Source organism: Schistocerca piceifrons, chromosome 9 (assembly GCF_021461385.2).
Source record: "Schistocerca piceifrons isolate TAMUIC-IGC-003096 chromosome 9, iqSchPice1.1, whole genome shotgun sequence".
Lineage (NCBI taxonomy): Eukaryota > Metazoa > Arthropoda > Insecta > Orthoptera > Acrididae > Schistocerca > Schistocerca piceifrons.
Genome location: NC_060146.1, coordinates 48976268 through 48995238, shown reverse-complemented (window position 1 = coordinate 48995238; position 18971 = coordinate 48976268). Strand labels below are relative to the sequence as shown.

Genomic DNA, 18971 nt, shown 5'->3' with positions numbered 1-18971 from the left:
TCTCTTCAGTAGTTCTCATTTTACAGCCTCCCCCTAGTTTCTTTTCGAATGCTTCTTATACTCGCGGCCACGGCAGACAATAACTATCCTTTGCCCTTTGCGGTGTGAGAGGAAAACTACGCGACGTCATGTCCCGCAGATTACTCGGAGACGTTTTTTGAGGGATCTGGATTAGGTACACATGTAAAATCAGTATAAATAAGGGTCATCAACCACTCGCGAGACAGCGTTAAACCTGGCAGTAGATGCGTGCGCTATGAACACAAACCCGAGCTCAACAGGTGTTCCTTGCATGTCCGGCTACATTTATATAGGTCAGTTGTATAAGGCAGGTGTTTGGTGTCATTCTTAGGCTTCATAACGATTCTGTATTCAATGAAAGTATCTTATGCTTTCAGTTCCACTCTAGCCGGTGTTTCTTCTTTGCCTACAGTGTTTGCAACAGCGAACGATACTTAGTAGAGAAGCATGTTGAAAAATGGTTCAAATGGACCTGAGCACTATGGGACTCAACTTTTGAGGTCATTAGTCCCCTAGAACTTAGAACTAGTTAAACCTAACTAACCTAAGGACATCACAAACATCCATGCCCGAGGCAGGATTCTAACCTGCGACCGTAGCGGTCTTGCGGTTCCAGACTGCAGAGCCTTTAACCGCACGGCCACTTCGGCCGGCTGAAGCATGTTGCCATGAGCATTTGTAATGAATGCGAGCGAGTAATATGCTTTCCGTGTCGTTCTTGTTGTTGCAGTTGTTTTTGTTGTCGTCTTGGTCTTCAGCCCGAAGACTGGTTTAGTGCAGCTGTCCGTGCTACTCTATCCTGTGAAAGCCTCTTCATCTCCGAACAATTACTGCAACCTACATACATTGGTACCTCCTTATTCTATTCATCTCTCGGTCTCCCCACCAATTTTTACTCTCACACTTTCCTCCAGTACTAAATTGGCAATCCTATGATCTCTAAGAATGTGTCCTGTCAACCGACCCTTTCTTCTAGGCCGGCCGGAGTGGCCGAGCGGTTATAGGCGCTACAGTCTGGAAACGCGCGACCGCTACGGTCGCAGGTTCGAATCCTGCCTCAGGCATGGATGTGTGTGGTGTCCTTAAGTTAGTTAGGTTTAAGTAGTTCTAAGTTCTAGGGGACTGATGACCTCAGATGTTAAGTCCCATAGTGCTCAGAGCCCTTCTTCTACATCTACATCTACATCTACATCTACATCTACATGGTTACTCTGCAATTCACACTTAAGTGCTTGGCAGAGGGTTTATCGAAACATTTTCATGCTACGTGTCTGCCATCCCACTCTCGAATGGCGCGTGGGAAAAAGGAACACCTAAACCTTTCCGTTCGAGCTCTGATTTCTCTTATTTTATCATGATGGTCATTTCTCCCTACGTAGGTGGGTGTCAACAAAATATTTACGCATTCGGAAGAGAAAGTAGGTAATTGAAATTTCGTAAATAGATCTCGCCACAAGGAAAACTGCCTTTGTTTCGCCTATTGCGCGATAACACGAAATGAACTGCCCTTCTTTGCACTTTTTCGATGTCCTCCGTCAGTCCTACCTGGTAAGGACCCCATACCGCGTAGCAATATTCCAGCAGAGGACGGACAAGTGTAATGTAGGCTGTCTCTTTAGTGAGTTTGTCGCATCTTCTAAGTGTTCTGCCAACAAAGCGCAGCCCTTGTTTCGCCTTCCCCACGATATTATCTATGTGGTCTTTCCAATTTAAGTTGCTCGTAATTGTAATTCCTAGATATTTAGTCGAATTGAAAGCCCTTAGATTTGTGCCATTTATCGTATACCCAAAATTTCTTTTAGTACCCATGTGGATGACCTCGCACTATTCTTTGTTTAGTGCCAATTGCCGCTTTTCGCATCATACAGAAATTCTCTCTAGATCATTTTGTAATTGGAACTGATCGTCTCATGATTTTACTAGACGGTAAATTACAGCGTCATCTGCAAACAATGTAAGGGGGCTGGTCAGATTACCACCTACATCATTTATGTAAATCAGGAACAGCAGAGGGCCTATGACACTATCTTGCAGAACGCCAGATATCACTTCCGTTCTACTCGATGATTTACCGCCTATCACTACGTACTGTGACCTCTCTGAGAGGAAATCACGAATCCAGTGACACAACTGAGACGATACTCCATATGCACGCAATTTGATTAATAGTCGCTTGTGAGGAACGCTATCAAAAGCCTTCTGGAAATCTAGGAATATGGAATCGATCTGAGATCCCATGTCGACAGCACTCATTACTTCATGGGAATAAAGAGATAGCTGTGCTGCACAAGAACGATATTCTACTCGAGTTATGCCACAAAGCCGCGCAGGATTAGCCGAGCAGTCTGTGGCGCTGCAGTCATGGATTGTGCGGCTGCTCCCGGCGGAGGTTCGAGTCCTCCCTCGGGCATGGGTGGGTGTGTTTGTCCTTAGGATAATTTAGGTTATGTAGTGTGTAAACCCACGGAGTTTGGAGGAAGCCGAAAGGCACGCGTTTAAGCTCACGCAGGCGGGCGTGAGGTCTGGAACAGGACAAGGAATTCAGACTTCAGAAAAAAGGTGGTACTTGGTGGAATACTTAACTTTAATCCATCAATGTTGAACGTAGCTCTTGTCTCTACATTCTTTACAATATCAATAGCAACTGATAATGGCGCCTTGCTAGGTCGTAGCAAACGACGTAGCTGAAGGCTATGCCAACTATCGTCTCGGCAAATGAGAACGTATTTTGTCAGTGAACCATCGCTAGCAAAGTCGGTTGTACAACTGGGGCGAGTGCTAGGAAGTCTCTCTAGACCTGCCGTGTGGCGGCGCTCGGTCTGCAATCACTGATAGTGGCGACACGCGGGCCCGACGTATACTAACGGACCGCGGCCGATTTAAAACCTACCACCTAGCAAGTGTGGTGTCTGGCGGTGACACCACAGATGACCTTAGCAGTTAAGTTCCATACGATTTCGCACACATTTGACCATTTTTTATGCCACAAATTTCCTTTCTCCCAATTCTAAAGTGAAAGAAAAAATCACAGCACCAAGAAAATAATTAATGCAGAATAATATAATTGAGGGTATACGTTTGTCTAGGTAATGTATTTAACTAATTAACATTGCAAAATCACAGATTAATGTAAGCGCGAGCTAAGCCATTGCAAATGTGGAGTGCTGGTACATTAAAAACTGGTGTAACCGCCAGAATGCTGGATGCAAGCATGCAAACGTGCCTGTGTTGTGGGATGCCTGTTTCAGTTGGTCGGGCAATACAGGAACGGTCAGTGCTACTTGTGGATGACGCTGCAATTCTCGTCCGATCATGTCCGATACGTGCTTGATTGGAAACAGATCTGACAATCGAGCAGGCAAAGCCAACAAGTGGACACTCTGTAGATCATGTTGGGTTACAACAACGGAACATGGGTGAGCGTTATCCTGTTGGAAAACATCCCCTCGAATAGTGATCATGAATGGCAGCACGACATGTCGAATCACCAGACTGACGTACAAATTTGCAATCAGCGTGCGTCGGATAACCACAAGAGCGCTCTTGATGTCATACGAAATCGCACCCCAGAGCATAACTCGAGGTTTATGTCCAGTGTGGCTAGCACGCAAACAGGTTGGATGCAGGCGGTCACCTGGTCTCTTCCTAACCAACACACGGCAATCACTGGCACCGAGGCAGAAGCAGCTTTCTCCAACAAACGCAACAGACCTCTATGCTGCTCTCCAATGAGCTCACTCTTGACATCACTGAAGTCGCAAATGGCGGTGGTTTGGGGTCAATGGAATGCACGAGCGTCTGGCTCGGAGCTGTTCTTTAAGATCCCGATTTTTAGGAGTGAGTTGTGGTTCTGTGGTGTCAACTGCTGCTGAGATTGCTTCTGCAGATGCCGCACGACGCACCAGAGCCATACTCCGAACACGATGGTCTTCCCTCTCGGTAGTGACACGTTGTCTTCCGGAAACCGGTCATCTTGCGACCGTACTTTCTGGTTATCATCGCTGCCAGCGGTCCTGTGCAGTGCCTACATTCCTGCAGTATCGCAAAAGGAACATCCAGCTTCTCGTGGCCCTATTACACGATCCCTTTCAAACTCAATGAGGTGTTGATAATGGCGTTTTTGTCGCTTTAAAGGCATTCTTGACTGACTACAGCACACCATGTCCAATCTCAAAAGTAAATAACGCTTACGCCAGTTGCAGAGTATATTTCAAGTAAAACTGATTTGCATCCTCATCGTAGCGATATTTCCGCCACTCTTAGGTGACTGGCATCGAATTTGAATAGACGTCATCTTTTAGATGTAGAAACACGTCTACCAATTCCTTCTTGCGATTTTTTTCCTTCGGTGTATTCAGTACCTCTTCGTTGCTTAGATGATCTATCGCATCTGATCTTCACTATTTTGCTGTAGAATCGCATTTAAAAAGCTTTTATTTTCTTTTGTCTGAGTTGTTTATCGCCCACATTCACTTACATGCAAAGTTACACTTCAGAGAAATACCTTTAGAAAAAGCTTCTTCACACTTAAACCTAAAAGTTTCTGTCTGACGCGGTTGCTGCAGCGTATATGCAACGTAGCGGGATTGCGATGCGGGCATACAGGGTGGTCCATTGATAGTGACAGGGGCAAATATCTCACGAAATAAGCATCAAACGAAAAAACTACAAAGAACGAAACTTGTCTAGCTTGAAGAGGGAAACCAGATGGCGCTATGGTTGGCCCGCTAGATGGCGCTGCCATAGGTCAAACGGATATCAACTGCGTTTTTTAAATAGGATCCCCCATTTTTATTACATATTCGTGTATTACGTAAAGAAATATGAACGTTTTAGTTACACCACTTTTTTCGCTCTCTGATAGATGGCGCTTTAATAGTCATAAACGTATAAGTACGTGTTATCACGTAACATTCCGTCAGTGCGGACGGTATTTGCTTCGTGATACATTACCCGTGTTAAAATGGACCGTTTATCAATTGCGGAAAAAGTCGATATCGTGTTGATGTATGGCTATTGTGATCAAAATGCCCAACGGGCGTGTGCTATGTATGCTGCTCGGTAACCTGGACGACATCATCCAAGGGCCCGGACCGATCGCCAGATAGTTACGTTATTTAAGGAAACAGGAAGTGTTCAGCCACATGTGAAACGTCAACTACGACCTGCAACGAATGATGATGTCCAAGTAGGTGTTTTAGCTGCTGTCGCGGCTAATCCGCACATCAGTAGCAGACAAACTGCGCGAGAATCGGGATTCTCAAAAACGTCAGTGTTGAGAATGCTACATCAACATCGATTGCACCCGTACTATATTTCTATGCACCAGGAATTGCATGGCGACGACTCTGAACGTCGTGTACGGTTCTGCCACTGGGCATAAGAGAAATTCCGGGACGATGACAGATTTTTTGCACGCGTTGTATTTTGCAACGAAGCGTCATTCACCAACAGCGGTAGCGTAAACCGGCATAATATGCACTATTGGGCAACGGAAAATCCACGATGGCTGCGACAAGTAGAACATCAGCGACCTTGGCGGGTTAATGTATGGGCCGGCATTATGGCAGGTAGGATAATTGGCCCCCATTTTATCGATGGCAATCTAAATGGTGCAATGTATGCTGATTTCCTACGTGATGTTCTACCGATATAACTACAAGATGTTTCATAGCATGACAGAATGGCGATGTACTTCCAACATGATGGATGTCCGGCACATAGCTCAAGTGCAGTTGAAGCAATAGTGAATAGCATATTTCACGACAGGTGGATTGGACGTCGACGCACCATACCATGGCCCGCATGTTCACCGGATCTGACGTCCCAGGATTTCTTTCTGTGGGGAAAGTTGGAGGATACTTCCTATCGTGATCCACCGACAACGCCTGACAACATGCGTCAGCGCATTGTCAATGCACGTGCGAACATTACGGAAGGCGAACTACTCGCTGTTGAAAGGAATGTCGTTAGACGTATTGTCAAATGCGTTGAGGCTGACGGACATCATTTTGAACATTTATTGCATTAATCTGGTCTTTACAGGTAACCACGCTGTAACACCATGCGTTCTCAGAAATGATAAGTTCACAAAGGTACATGTATCACATTGGAACAAGCGAAATAAAATGTTCAGACGTATCTACGTTCTGTTTTTTAATTTAAAAAAACCTACTTCTTACCAATTGTTCGTCTAAAATTGTGAGCCATATGTTTGTGAGTATTACAGCGCCATCTATCACAAAGCGAAAAAAGTGGTCCACCTAAATCATTCATATTTCTTTACGCAGTACACGAATATGTAATAAAAAATAGGGGTTCCTACACTCCTGGAAATTGAAATAAGAACACCGTGAATTCATTGTCCCAGGAAGGGGAAACTTTATTGACACATTCCTGGGGTCAGATACATCACATGATCACACTGACAGAACCACAGGCACATAGACACAGGCAACAGAGCATGCACAATGTCGGCACTAGTACAGTGTATATCCACCTTTCGCAGCAATGCAGGCTGCTATTCTCCCATGGAGACGATCGTTGAGATGCTGGATGTAGTCCTGTGGAACGGCTTGCCATGTCATTTCCACCTGGCGCCTCAGTTGGACCAGCGTTCGTGCTGGACGTGCAGACCGCGTGAGACGACGCTTCATCCAGTCCCTAACATGCTCAATGGGGGACAGATCCGGAGATCGTGCTGGCCAGGGTAGTTGACTTACACCTTCTAGAGCACGTTGGGTGGCACGGGATACATGCGGACGTGCATTGTCCTGTTGGAACAGCAAGTTCCCTTGCCGGTCTAGGAATGGTAGAACGATGGGTTCGATGACGGTTTGGATGTACCGTGCACTATTCAGTGTCCCCTCGTCGATCACTCCCCACACCATGATGCCGGGTGTTGGCCCTGTGTGCCTCGGTCGTATGCAGTCCTGATTGTGGCGCTCACCTGCACGGCGCCAAACACGCATACGACCATCATTGGCACCAAGGCAGAAGCGACTCTCATCGCTGAAGACGACACGTCTCCATTCGTCCCTCCATTCACGCCTGTCGCGACACCACTGGAGGCGGGCTGCACGATGTTGGGGCGTGAGCGGAAGACGGCCTAACGGTGTGCGGGACCGTAGCCCAGCTTCATGGAGACGGTTGCGAATGGTCCTCGCCGATACCCCAGGAGCAACCGTGTCCCTAATTTGCTGGGAAGTGGCGGTGCGGTCCCCTACGGCACTGCGTAGGATCCTACGGTCTTGGCGTGCATCCGTGCGTCGCTGCGGTCCGGTCCCAGGTCGACGGGCACGTGCACCTTCCGCCGACCACTGGCGACAACATCGATGTACTGTGGAGACCTCACGCCCCACGTGTTGAGCAATTCGGCGGTACGTCCACCCGGCCTCCCGCATGCCCACTATACGCCCTCGCTCAAAGTCCGTCAACTGCACATACGGTTCACGTCCACGCTGTCGCGGCATGCTACCAGTGTTAAAGACTGCGATGGAGCTCCGTATGCCACGGCAAACTGGCTGACACTGACGGCGGCGGTGCACAAATGCTGCGCAGCTAGCGCCATTCGACGGCCAACACCGCGGTTCCTGGTGTGTCCGCTGTGCCGTGCGTGTGATCATTGCTTGTACAGCCCTCTCGCAGTGTCCGGAGCAAGTATGGTGGGTCTGACACACCGGTGTCAATGTGTTCTTTTTTCCATTTCCAGAAGTGTATTTAAAAAAACGCAGTTGATATCCGTTTGACCTATGGCAGCGCCATCTAGCGGGCCAACCATAGCGCCATCTGGTTTCAGCGCCATCTAATGGGCCAGCCATAGCGCCATCTGGCTTCCCCCTTGAAGCTAGGCAAGTTTCGTACTTTGTAGTTTTTTCGTTTGACGCTTATTTGGTGAGGTATGTGGCCCAGTCACGATCAATGGACCACACTGTATAAGCATCGACATGTAGGCAAGGGATCAGAGTGTACAGCATGTCTGTCGAAAATAACTATTGTAGAATGATATGCCATGTTCATGGTAATGCACGTCCCCATATCGCAAATGTGGTAACTCGGAAGTTCCGCTAACTCAAAAAAAAATGGTTCAAATGGCTCTGAGCACTATCGGACTTAAGTGCTGTGGTCATCAGTCCCCTAGAACTTAGAACTACTTAAACCTAACTAACCTAAGGACATCACACACATCCATGCCCGAGGCAGGATCCGAACCTGAGACCGTAGCGGCCGCGCAGTTCCAGACAGTAGCGCCTAGTACCGCTCGGCCACTCCGGCCGGCTCCGCTAACTCAGATGGAAGAAACTCGGTCACTTGCTATATAGACCTGATCTCCCTCCATCTGATTATTACGCCTCCGGTTCCTTAAAAAAACCTTTAAGAGTAGACGATTCCTACCGGACGAGGTTGTGCAGCAAGCAGTCACGGACTCCTTCATACAGCGGGACACGACGTTTTACCAATCGGGTATCTTCAACGTGGTGAGTCGGTGTGATGATTGCCTCATTGCTCACGGCGATTTTGCCTGATTAGCATACCGATTCTGCACTATTCGGCCTTGACCGTACATTTTTTTTATCACCCTTTATACATTCGATGTAAATGAATTTCTCCAGAAACTCTTTTCTTGCCATTGCCAGTTTCCCTTTTATTCGTATATCTACTTCGATCAGCATCAGTTATTTTGCTACCTATATAGGAAAGTTCATCTACTACTTTTAGTGTCTCATGTCCCAATGTAATTCACTCAGCATCTCCTGATTTAATTAGACTACATTCCGTTACCGTTATCTGTCTTTTGTTAATGTTTACTTTATATCTTGCTTTGTAAACACTGTTCATGCCGTTCAATTGCTCTTCCAAGTTATTTACTATCTCTGTTACCGGCTAATCTAATAATTTGTATTTCATCTCGTGAACTTTGAGTCCCTCTCCAATTTTTTTATTTGGTTTCCTTTTATTGCTTGCTCTATGTATAGACTGAAGAATGTCAGGGCAGTCTACAACCCTGTCTCTCTCCCTTCTCAACCATCTTTCGTGCCCCTCAAGTGTTTAACTCCCTTCAGGTTTCTGTTCAAGCTGTGTATACCCTTTCGCTCACTGTATTTTTACCCTTGCTACCTTCAGTTTAATGCTAATGATTCCCTTTGTTTCCTCCCCAACTGAGTATATCCCTGATGCTGATATCGAGTCATTGTGACATGGGGAACTATTCCTGAGTGTGTAAACGTTTTGACTATAATTGTTCGTAACTTCTGAATAATTTGTCATGGTGTTACACAATGCATGTTTCAGAAAAAGATTCAAGTTGTACCTTACACAAGTATTCCACCACTTACGTAAAAGTATCCCTAACATTACCGAGAATTTTACCACTCCATTTACTGCATAAGAGAAAGAGTAGTGCAGGTATATTATCACATTTAAGTAACCAATCACGTTGAAATTGAACCACGTACCAAGCATCAGAATGCTGTATGCACCTTCTAATCCATCTACCAACAACTGCTTGCTAACTAGTCTATTGTGCGACGTTGTTAAAAGACAGTGATTTAATAGTTCATCATAATTGTTAAAGTAATAGGCAAGGAAAGTGACTTGTAGGATAATGCAGAGGCAATGATACCGTTCTCAGAGTAACGTTAATGTTTTATGTATCTCTTCTACCTTAATAACAAGAGAAATTTAAAAAGGACGGGTTGGAAGCTATGTTTCATGTACGATATCATACAGCTGTGCATGACATTCAATAAATCAAGACTAGATAAGTAACAGTTATTTTCATTCAATTTGCCCTACCAGGATAAAGTCCTATTAGTTTCACAGGAGCAGGTTACTTTCAGTTAATGTAGCTTTGAAAGTCTTTTCCCATGATGTACCCAAAGTCAGTCAGTTTTTTTCAGTATCAGACCGTCCTAGGAGCAATATAGTTTTTCTTGCTGTAACGCCAACTTATTGTTTGCAGCCTATAGAACTGTAATGAGTTTCCTGGAATACCACAGTTCAAAGAAGATTATTCTACTACGTTCAGACTTTCTTATGGTCTTGTACTCACATTCCTACAGCAACGCTTTCTATACGGATCTTTGTTATTAAAGTTATGTCAACATTACGGCCTTGTCAAGGTTGGCCTCTGCCTTTCTACCAGGTAACAGGTGTCTTCTGATTTCACGGCTCCAATTAACAGAAATTTGTGGTATGTCCCTATGGGACCAAACTGCTGAGGTCATCGGTCTCTAGGCTTACACACTACTTTATCTAACTTGAACTGACTTACGCTAAGGACAACACACACACCCATGTCCGAGGGAGGACTTGAACCTCCGGCGGGGGGAGCCGCGCGAACCATGGCAAGGCGCCCGAGACCACGCAGCAACTCCGCGCCGCTAATAGAAATATGGGAGCCGATTTCTGCTGTTGGTGACTGCAGCCATGAAATCAAGAAGCGCATTCGAATAATACTTGCAATCGGACCGGTGACCATAGCAGTCTGGTCCCTTAAAAAAAAAAAACCTTGCAGTCATTTTCATATATCCATTTCGTTTTAGAGTTATTCACTGTCTGAACTTCTTGTGACACAGTTTTTTCCAGTCAAACAAGAAAGGATGGTGATGGAGCTTTGTATACTCCAGACCACAGCAATAATAATCACTGAAACTTCCTGGCAGATTAAAACTGTGTGCCGGACCGAGACTCGATCTCGGGACCTTTGCCTTTCACGCGCAAGTGCTCTAACAACTGAGCTACCCAAGCACGACTCACGCCCCGTCCTCACAGCTTTACTTCTGCCAGTACCTCGTCTCCTACCTTCCAAACATTACAGAAGCCCTCCTGCGAACCTTGCAGAACTAGCACTCCTGAAAGAAAGGATATTGCGGAGAAATGGATTAGCCACAGCCTGGGGAATGCTTCCAGAATTCTGGAATAATAGTCACTGATTGGAACATGAACGATAAATGGTTCAGACGAGATGATAATAGGAGCTGGAGAAGAATGATAAAGATTGTGTTTGTAGGTAACGTAACTGATGAAGAGGTACTGAACTGAACTTGAGAGAAAAGACGAGGGACTAGTTGATACGACCCATCTTGAGGCAACAAGGAATAGTAAATTTGCTAACGGAGTAAAGTTTACGGGGGTAAAATTGTAGATGGAGACAATGGCTGAGTGCAGTAAGTAGGTTCAAGTGGATTTCGTTGAAGTAGTTGTGGTGAGGTGAAGGGGATTGCACGAGATTAGTATGGAGAGCTGTATCAAAACAGTTCTTCAGAGTGAAGACAACCGAAATAATCATTGGTTGTTGACACTCTCCTTCACACATGTAGGTTCCAGTGGCTATGCAGAAATAAAGAGACTCGAATGGTGTAACACACAATCCGGTCACATTAATGTGACCACCGCCTACGTTTGAAGTCACATGCACTAATTCACTCACAGAGGACATGTGACAGCACGAGCAGTGGAAGGCACGCCGAAAGTAATGCAGTAGTTGTCGTAATGCGGAAACAAGGCGATTTATCAGATGTCCAAGAGGGCATGATCATTGGCTTACGGGCCAGAAATGGAAATATTTCCGAACTGGCTTAGTTTATAAACTGTTCGCGTGCCACCGTGGTTAAGTATGCTGGCATGACTTGCTGTCCAAGACTGGTGCTGAGTCAACTGTATTTCACCACGGGCTGGGGAAGACAGAGACGAACGACAGCTGCTGAGATGTGTGCGAGCGAACAGGCGTACAACTGTTGAGCAACTGGCCGACCGGATGAATAAAGGGGCTACCAACAGTGTCTCCTCAGCGATTGTTCAGCGAACGCTACTGCGTGCGGGCCCTCGCAGTATGCACCTGGCTCTTGCACCCGCATTGACTGGAACGTAATCGTGTTTACCTGTGCAAATATGCCTCCGGTAGCTGCACTTTTTTGTCGCTCTGGATTAATCTTTATTGACAAAAGTGGGCCATTTCAAATAATATGGTCTACACGAGGTTTTCAGTTGAGACACTTAAACTGCTGTTTCATTTTGAATCATCTATGGTTTGTGACCAGATCGCGTCTCATACATCATTGTTGTGGTCATCAGTCCTGAGACTGGTTTGATGCAGCTCTCCATCCTACTCTATCCTGTGCAAGCTTCTTTGATTCTGTTTAGTGCATTCATCTCTTGGTCTCCCTCTACGATTTTTACCCTCCACGCTGCCTTCCAATACCAAATTGGTGATCCCTTGATGCCTCAGAATATGCCCTACCAACCGATCCCTTCTTATAGTCAAGTTGTGCCACAAATTTCTCTTCTCCCCAGTTCTACTCAATACCTCCTCATTAGTTATGTGATCTACCCATCTAATCTTCAACATTCCTTTGTAGCACCACATTTCGAAAGCTTCTATTCTCTTCTTGTCCAAACTATTTATCGTCCACGTTTCACTTCCACACATGGCTACACTCCATACAAATACTTTCAGAAACGACTTCCTAACACTTAAATCTATACTCGATGTTAACAAATTTCTCTTCTTCAGAAACACTTTCCTAGCCATTGCCAGCCTACATTTTATATCTTCTCTACTTCGACCATCATCAGTTATTTTGCTCCCCAAGTAGTAAAACTCCTTTACTACTTTAAGTGTCTCATTTCCTAATCCAATTCCCTCTGCATCACCCGACTTAATTCGACTACATTCCATTATCCTCGTTTTGCTTTTGTCGATGTTCATGTTATATCCTCCTTTCAAGACACTGTCCGTTCCGTTCAACTGCTCTTCCAAGTCCTTTGCTGTCTCTGACAGAATTACAATGTCATCGGCAAACCTCAAAGTTTTTATTTCTTCTCCATGGATTTTAATACCTACTCCGAATTTTTCTTTTGTTTCCTTTACTACTTGCTCAATATACAGATTGAATAACATCGAGGAGAGGCTACAACCCTGTCTCACTCCCTTCCCAACCACTGCTTCCCTTTCACGCCCCTCGACTCTTATAACTGCCATTTGGTTTCTGTACAAATTGTAAATACCCTTTCGCTTCCTGTATTTTACCCCTGCCACCTTCACAATATGAAAGAGAGTATTCCAGTCAACATTGTCAAAAGCTTTCTCTAAGTCAACAAATGCTAGAAAAGTAGGTTTGCCTTTCCTTAATCTATCTTCTAAGATAAGTCGTAAAGTCAGTATTGCCTCACGTGTTCCAATATTTCTACAGAATCCAAACTGATCGTCCTCGAGGTCGACTTCTACCAGTTTTTCCATTCGTCTGTAAAGAATTCGTGTTAGTATTTTGGAGCCGTGACTTATTAAACGCAATTAAACTGTTAGTCACATGCCATACTCAGTTGATGCTCCATACTATGTTGTTGATTGTTCAGTGCAATAACCTAACACTGAAGTGACACAAAAGTTCGCTTGTGGCAAACATATAGGCAATTGGCAAAGTTACTGGATATTATTCTAAAATCACTGTCCATTAAACATAAAAGTCAAGTAAATCTGCAATGGATATGCACAATAATTGCAATTTGGAAGTGACACAGTTCAAAATTTGATGCTATTATCACTGTAAAAATTATTTTCCTTCGCCATAATCAGCCCTACTAATTACATATCCATTGTTGAATTAAGCATTTATAAGAGTTACTAAATTACCGAATGATCTTCCACATGTGAAACTAGGCAGATTTCACGCGTTTTAATTTAACCTAACTCATTAGTGGTACATTTCCCTTATCGGCGAACACTGATCTTGCACATATTATAGCGAACCGCAGACCGACGAAAATGACTTCCAAGGAGCCTGTTGCATAGGGTTACAGTGATTAGAACTACATTTATCTGTTGTCGCTCAGCGGCTTCTTACAAATGGCAGTTGATGATTTACACTATACGATCAAAAGTATCCGCACACCTGACTGAAAATGACTTACAAGTTCGTGGCGCCCTCCAACGGTACTGCTGAAATTCAATATGATGTTGCCCCACCCTTAGCCTTGATGACAGCTTCAAGTTTCGCAAACGTACGTTCAGTCAAGTGCTGGAAGGTTTCTTGGGGAATGGCAGCCCATTCTTCACGGAGTTCTGCACTGAGGAGAGGTATCGATGTCGGTCGGTGAGGCCTGGCCCGAAGTCAGCGTTTACAAAACAGCCCAAATGTGGTATATAGAATTCAGTTCAGGACGGTATACAGGCCCGTCCATTACAGGGATGTTACTGTCGTGTAACTACTCCGCAATTGTTGTTGTTGTTGTGGTTCAGTCCTGAGACTGGTTTGATGCAGCTCTCCATGCTACTCTATCCTGTGCAAGCTTCTTCATCTCCCAGTACTTACTGCAACCTACATCCTTCTGAATCTGCTTAATGTATTCATCTCTTGGTCTCCCTCTACGATTTTTACCCTCCACGCTGCCCTAAAATGCTAAATTTGTGATCCCTTGATGCCTCAGAACATGTCCTACCAACCAATCTCTTCTTCTTGTCAAGTTGTGCCACAAACTCCTCTTATCCCCAGTTCCATTCAATAGCTCCTCATTAGTTATTAGGCCGTGCAATTATGAACAGGTGCTCGATCGGGTTGGAAGATGCAATCGCCATCCCCAAATTGTTCTTCAACAGTGGGAAGCAAGAAGGTGCTTAAAACATCAATGTCGGCCTGTGCTGCAATAGTGTCACGCAAAACAGCACGACCACATCATAACACCCCTGCCTCCGAATTTTACTGCTGCCGCTACACACGCTGGCAGATGACGTTCACCGGGAATTCGCCATACCCACACCCTGCAATCGGATCGCCACGTTGTGTACCGTGATTCGTCACTCCACACAACGTTTTTCCTCTGTACAATCGTCCAATGTTTACGGTCCTTACATCAAGCGTGATGTGTGGCTTATGAGCAGCCTCTCGACCATCACTTCCAAGTTTCCTCACCTTCCGCCTAATTATCATAGTACTTGTAGTGGATCCTGATGCAGTTTGTAATTCCTATGTAATGGTCTGGACAGATGTCTGCCTATTACACATTACGACCCTCTTCAACTGTCAGCAGTCTCTGGCAGTCAACAGACGAAGTCCGCCTGTACGCTTTTGAGCTGTACGTGTCCCGTCACGTTTCCGCTTCACTTTCTCATCGGAAACAGTGGACCTAGGGGTGTTTAGGAGTGTGGAAATCTCGCGTGCAGACGTATGACACAAATGACACCCAGTCACCTGACCACGTTCGAAATCCGTAAGATACGCCGAGCGTCCCATTCTGCTCTCTCACGACGTCTAATGACTACTGAGGTCATTGATATGGAGTACCTGGCAGTAGGTGGCAGCGCAATGCACCTAGAAAGCCTGTATACGGAGAGAGTGGCCATAGGTGAAGTTGCCCATGATTGGTTGATTAGCTTTGGCAGAGAAATGGCGCCAAACGTCTCTCGCGTTTGCTATGTTCGCCGTGCCTTTGAGTTGAATTGAAGTTCAGAGGACTTTTTGAAACGATTAAAAGGTATTTGAACTATTGAGAGACTTGTTATGCGTTGCGCATGCATATTCGATTTAGTTGTACATCGCTTTAGTACGTAATTAGCGTTTGCGATCTTAAGTACGAGTTGAAATAATGAAGCGTTTGTGATGAAGTCGGTAGGCCTACATGTTTGAAGTAAACACGTTAGTAATTGTACAGTATTGTTTTTGACATCTGTAATTCGTTCTGCAGACGTTCGTAAACGATGCCAGGTTTTGCTGCATTTGGTTGTTCCAACAGAGGCGAAGGTCGATTTCGCATGTTAGCATTTCCACCTAATGAAGAACGACGAAAGCAGTGGTCAGTCGCAGTCAACAGGGCTGACATAAATCAAACGGGAGCCCTGTGGAAACCAACCAAATACTCTTATCTGTGCGAAGTAAGTCGCTTTTGCTTTTTACTATACAGGGTGTTATAAAAAGGTACGGCCAAACTTTCAGGAAACATTCCTCACACACAAAGAAAGAAAATATGTTATGTGTACATGTGTCCGGAAACGCTTACTTTCCATGTTAGAGCTCATTTTATTACTTCTCTTCAAATCACATTAATCATGGAATGGAAACACACAGCAAAACAGAACGTACCAGCGTGTTCAAACACTTTGTTACAGGAAATGTTCAAAATGTCCTCCGTTAGCGAGGATTCATGCATCCACCCTCCGTCGCATGGAATTCCGGATGCGCTGATGCAGCCCTGGAGAATGGCGTATTGTATCACAGGCATCCACAATACGAACACGAAGAGTCTCTACATTTGGTACCGGGGTTGCGCAGACAAGAGCTTTCAAATGCCCCCATAAATGAAAGTCAAGAGGGTTGAGGTCAGGAGAGCGTGGAGGCCATGGAATTGGTCCGCCTCTACCAATCCATCGGTCACCGAATCTGTTGTTGAGAAGCGTACGAACACTTCGACTGAAATGTGCAGGAGCTCCATCGTGCATGAACCACATGTTGTGTCGTACTTGTAAAGGCACATGTTCTAGCAGCACAGGTAGAGTATCCCGTATGAAATCATGATAACGTGCTCCATCGAGCGTAGGTGGAAGAACATGGGGCCCAGTCGAGACATCACCAACAATGCCTGCCCAAACGTTCACAGAAAATCTGTGTCGATGACGCGATTGCACAATTGCGTGCGGATTCTCGTCAGCCCACACATGTTGATTGCGAAAATTTACAATTTGATCACGTTGGAATGAAGCCTCGTCCGTAAAGAGAACATTTGCACTGAAATGAGGATTGACACATTGTTGGATGAACCATTCGCAGAAGTGTACCCGTGGAGGCCAATCAGCTGCTGATAGTGCCTGCACACTCTGTACATGGTACGGAAACAACTGGTTCTCCCGTAGCACTCTCCATACAGTGACGTGGTCAACGTTACCTTATACAGCAGCAACTTCTCTGACGCTGACATTAGGGTTATCGTCAACTGTGCGAAAAATTGCCTCGTCCATTGCAGGTGTCCTCGTAATTGTAGGTCTTCCCCAGTCGCGAGTCATAGGCTGGAATATTCCGTGCTCCCTAAGACGCCGATCAATTGCTTCGAACGTCATCCTGTCGGGAAACCTTCGTTCTGGAAATCTGTCTCGATACAAACGTACCGCGCCACGGCTATTGCCCCGTGCTAATCCATACATCAAATGGACATCAGCCAACTCTGCATTTGTAAACATTGCACTGACTGCAAAACCACGTTCGTGATGAACACTAACCTGTTGATGCTACGTACTGATGTGCTTGATGCTAGTACTATAGAGGAATGAGTCGCATGTCAACACAGGCACTGAAGTCAACATTACTTTCCTTCAATTGGGCCAACTGGCGGTGAATCGAGGAAGTACAGTACATACTGACGAAACTAAAGTGAGCTCTAACATGGAAATTAAGCGTTTCCGGACATATGTCCACATAACATATTTTCTTTATTTGTGTGTGAGGTATGTATCCTGAAAGTTGGCCGTACCTTTTTGTAACACCCTGTATATAAAACAACTTGCAATATATGTAGTTAAATTAGAAAACAGACCTGTAAATTGGCTGTGTGAAAATTATTGTAACACATTATTCTTAAAAACAAAGGCATTTAACGAATGATTTCGCCATATTGTCTTGTACTTTTGATTCTGTGAGTGTGTACTCCACTACTCCACTACTGGCCATTCAAAAGTCCCGCCCGCAGTCTGGCAGAAAAATGGGCGCCGTATCGTCCGGTTGGTCACTCTCTCCCTACACAGGCTCTCTACCTAGTATGGAAAACGTGTTTTTTTGGGAGTGTCCGGATACTTTTGATCACGTAGCGTATCTCTCACGCGCGGCTACTCAAGGGTTAAAGAATTAAAATCGATAATTTGAAATATTAACTGAGGTGTCAGGTCAGAGGGGTGTTCTGAACACAATTTCGACGCAAAGCAGCTCAATAGGCTGTGGAGTGGGAGGGGTAGGCTAGCGATAGAACAGTGCATCATCATTGATTAGACACTCATTTATTGAACACATAAGTCAGGTATTACCCAAAAGGAACAATCAGTACAAATTACAAAACAATATTCTTTTCCTTTAAGTCACTCAAACATTTAAACAGGTAAATAGCAATAATTTAACTGAAAGCCTTTTAAGAAAGTAAGATTAGAAAATTTGAATGATGAGTTAAAATCATATTTAAATAGGCTCTGACCGAGCACATATTTTAAAACGAAATACTTCCTTTAAGGAACCAGCGATCAAAATTACATAATCCTCAACAACATTTTTACATCTAAGACATTTGAGATTAAACAGTAATATATAACATCAGAGAGCTGCAGTCCCAAGTTTTAAGCAGCACGTTTCAGATGGACTGCACAGCAACAGTACAATACAAGTCCCTCAGAGGATCTCCCCACACAGGAAGTTATTGCCGCAATCGACAAAATATCAACATCATTCCATGTTCAGATTTAAAACAAACTGAAAGCCCTCTTAAGTTTGGTACAGTTAATTCCCTTTCAACATAACGTAAGTCACAACTCTAGCCCTAGGACGGCACCGACACCCCGCAATTTAGCACGCGAAAAACTACAGCGATGCACTCATCACGTATCCTTACACAATCCAAGAACAGAGAGCCGGCTCCCCAATAGAGGAACATTTAACTACGCGCAGCGTCCGGGTTTACGGGATTCTGATCTCGCCCTTAAGCTCAACACCAGTTCAAATACTAGTCAGCCTACACTCTTGAACCACCATACATATTACCGAGCGGGGTGGCGCAGTGGTTAGACACTGGACTCGCATTCGGGAGGACGACGGTTCAATCCCGCGTCCGGCCATCCTGATTTAGGTTTTCCGTGATTTCCCTAAATCACTCCAGGCAAATGCCGGGATGGTTCCTCTGAAAGGGCACGGCCGACTTCCTTCCCAATCCTTCCCTAATCTGATGAGACCGATGACCACGCTGTCTGGTCTCCTTCCCCAAAC

General features: G+C 45.0%; 1 protein-coding gene across 1 annotated transcript in view; it reads left to right on the top strand.

The window, feature by feature from the left end:
• The first annotated feature begins 256 nt into the window (after positions 1–256).
• LOC124716693 (ammonium transporter Rh type A-like) overlaps positions 257–18971 on the top strand; it is a 184269-nt gene continuing 165554 nt past the window's right edge. The window contains exon 1 of the mRNA XM_047243234.1: positions 257–314. Within this exon, the coding sequence (XP_047099190.1) occupies positions 257–314 (58 nt within the window). The remainder of the gene's footprint in view (positions 315–18971) is intronic.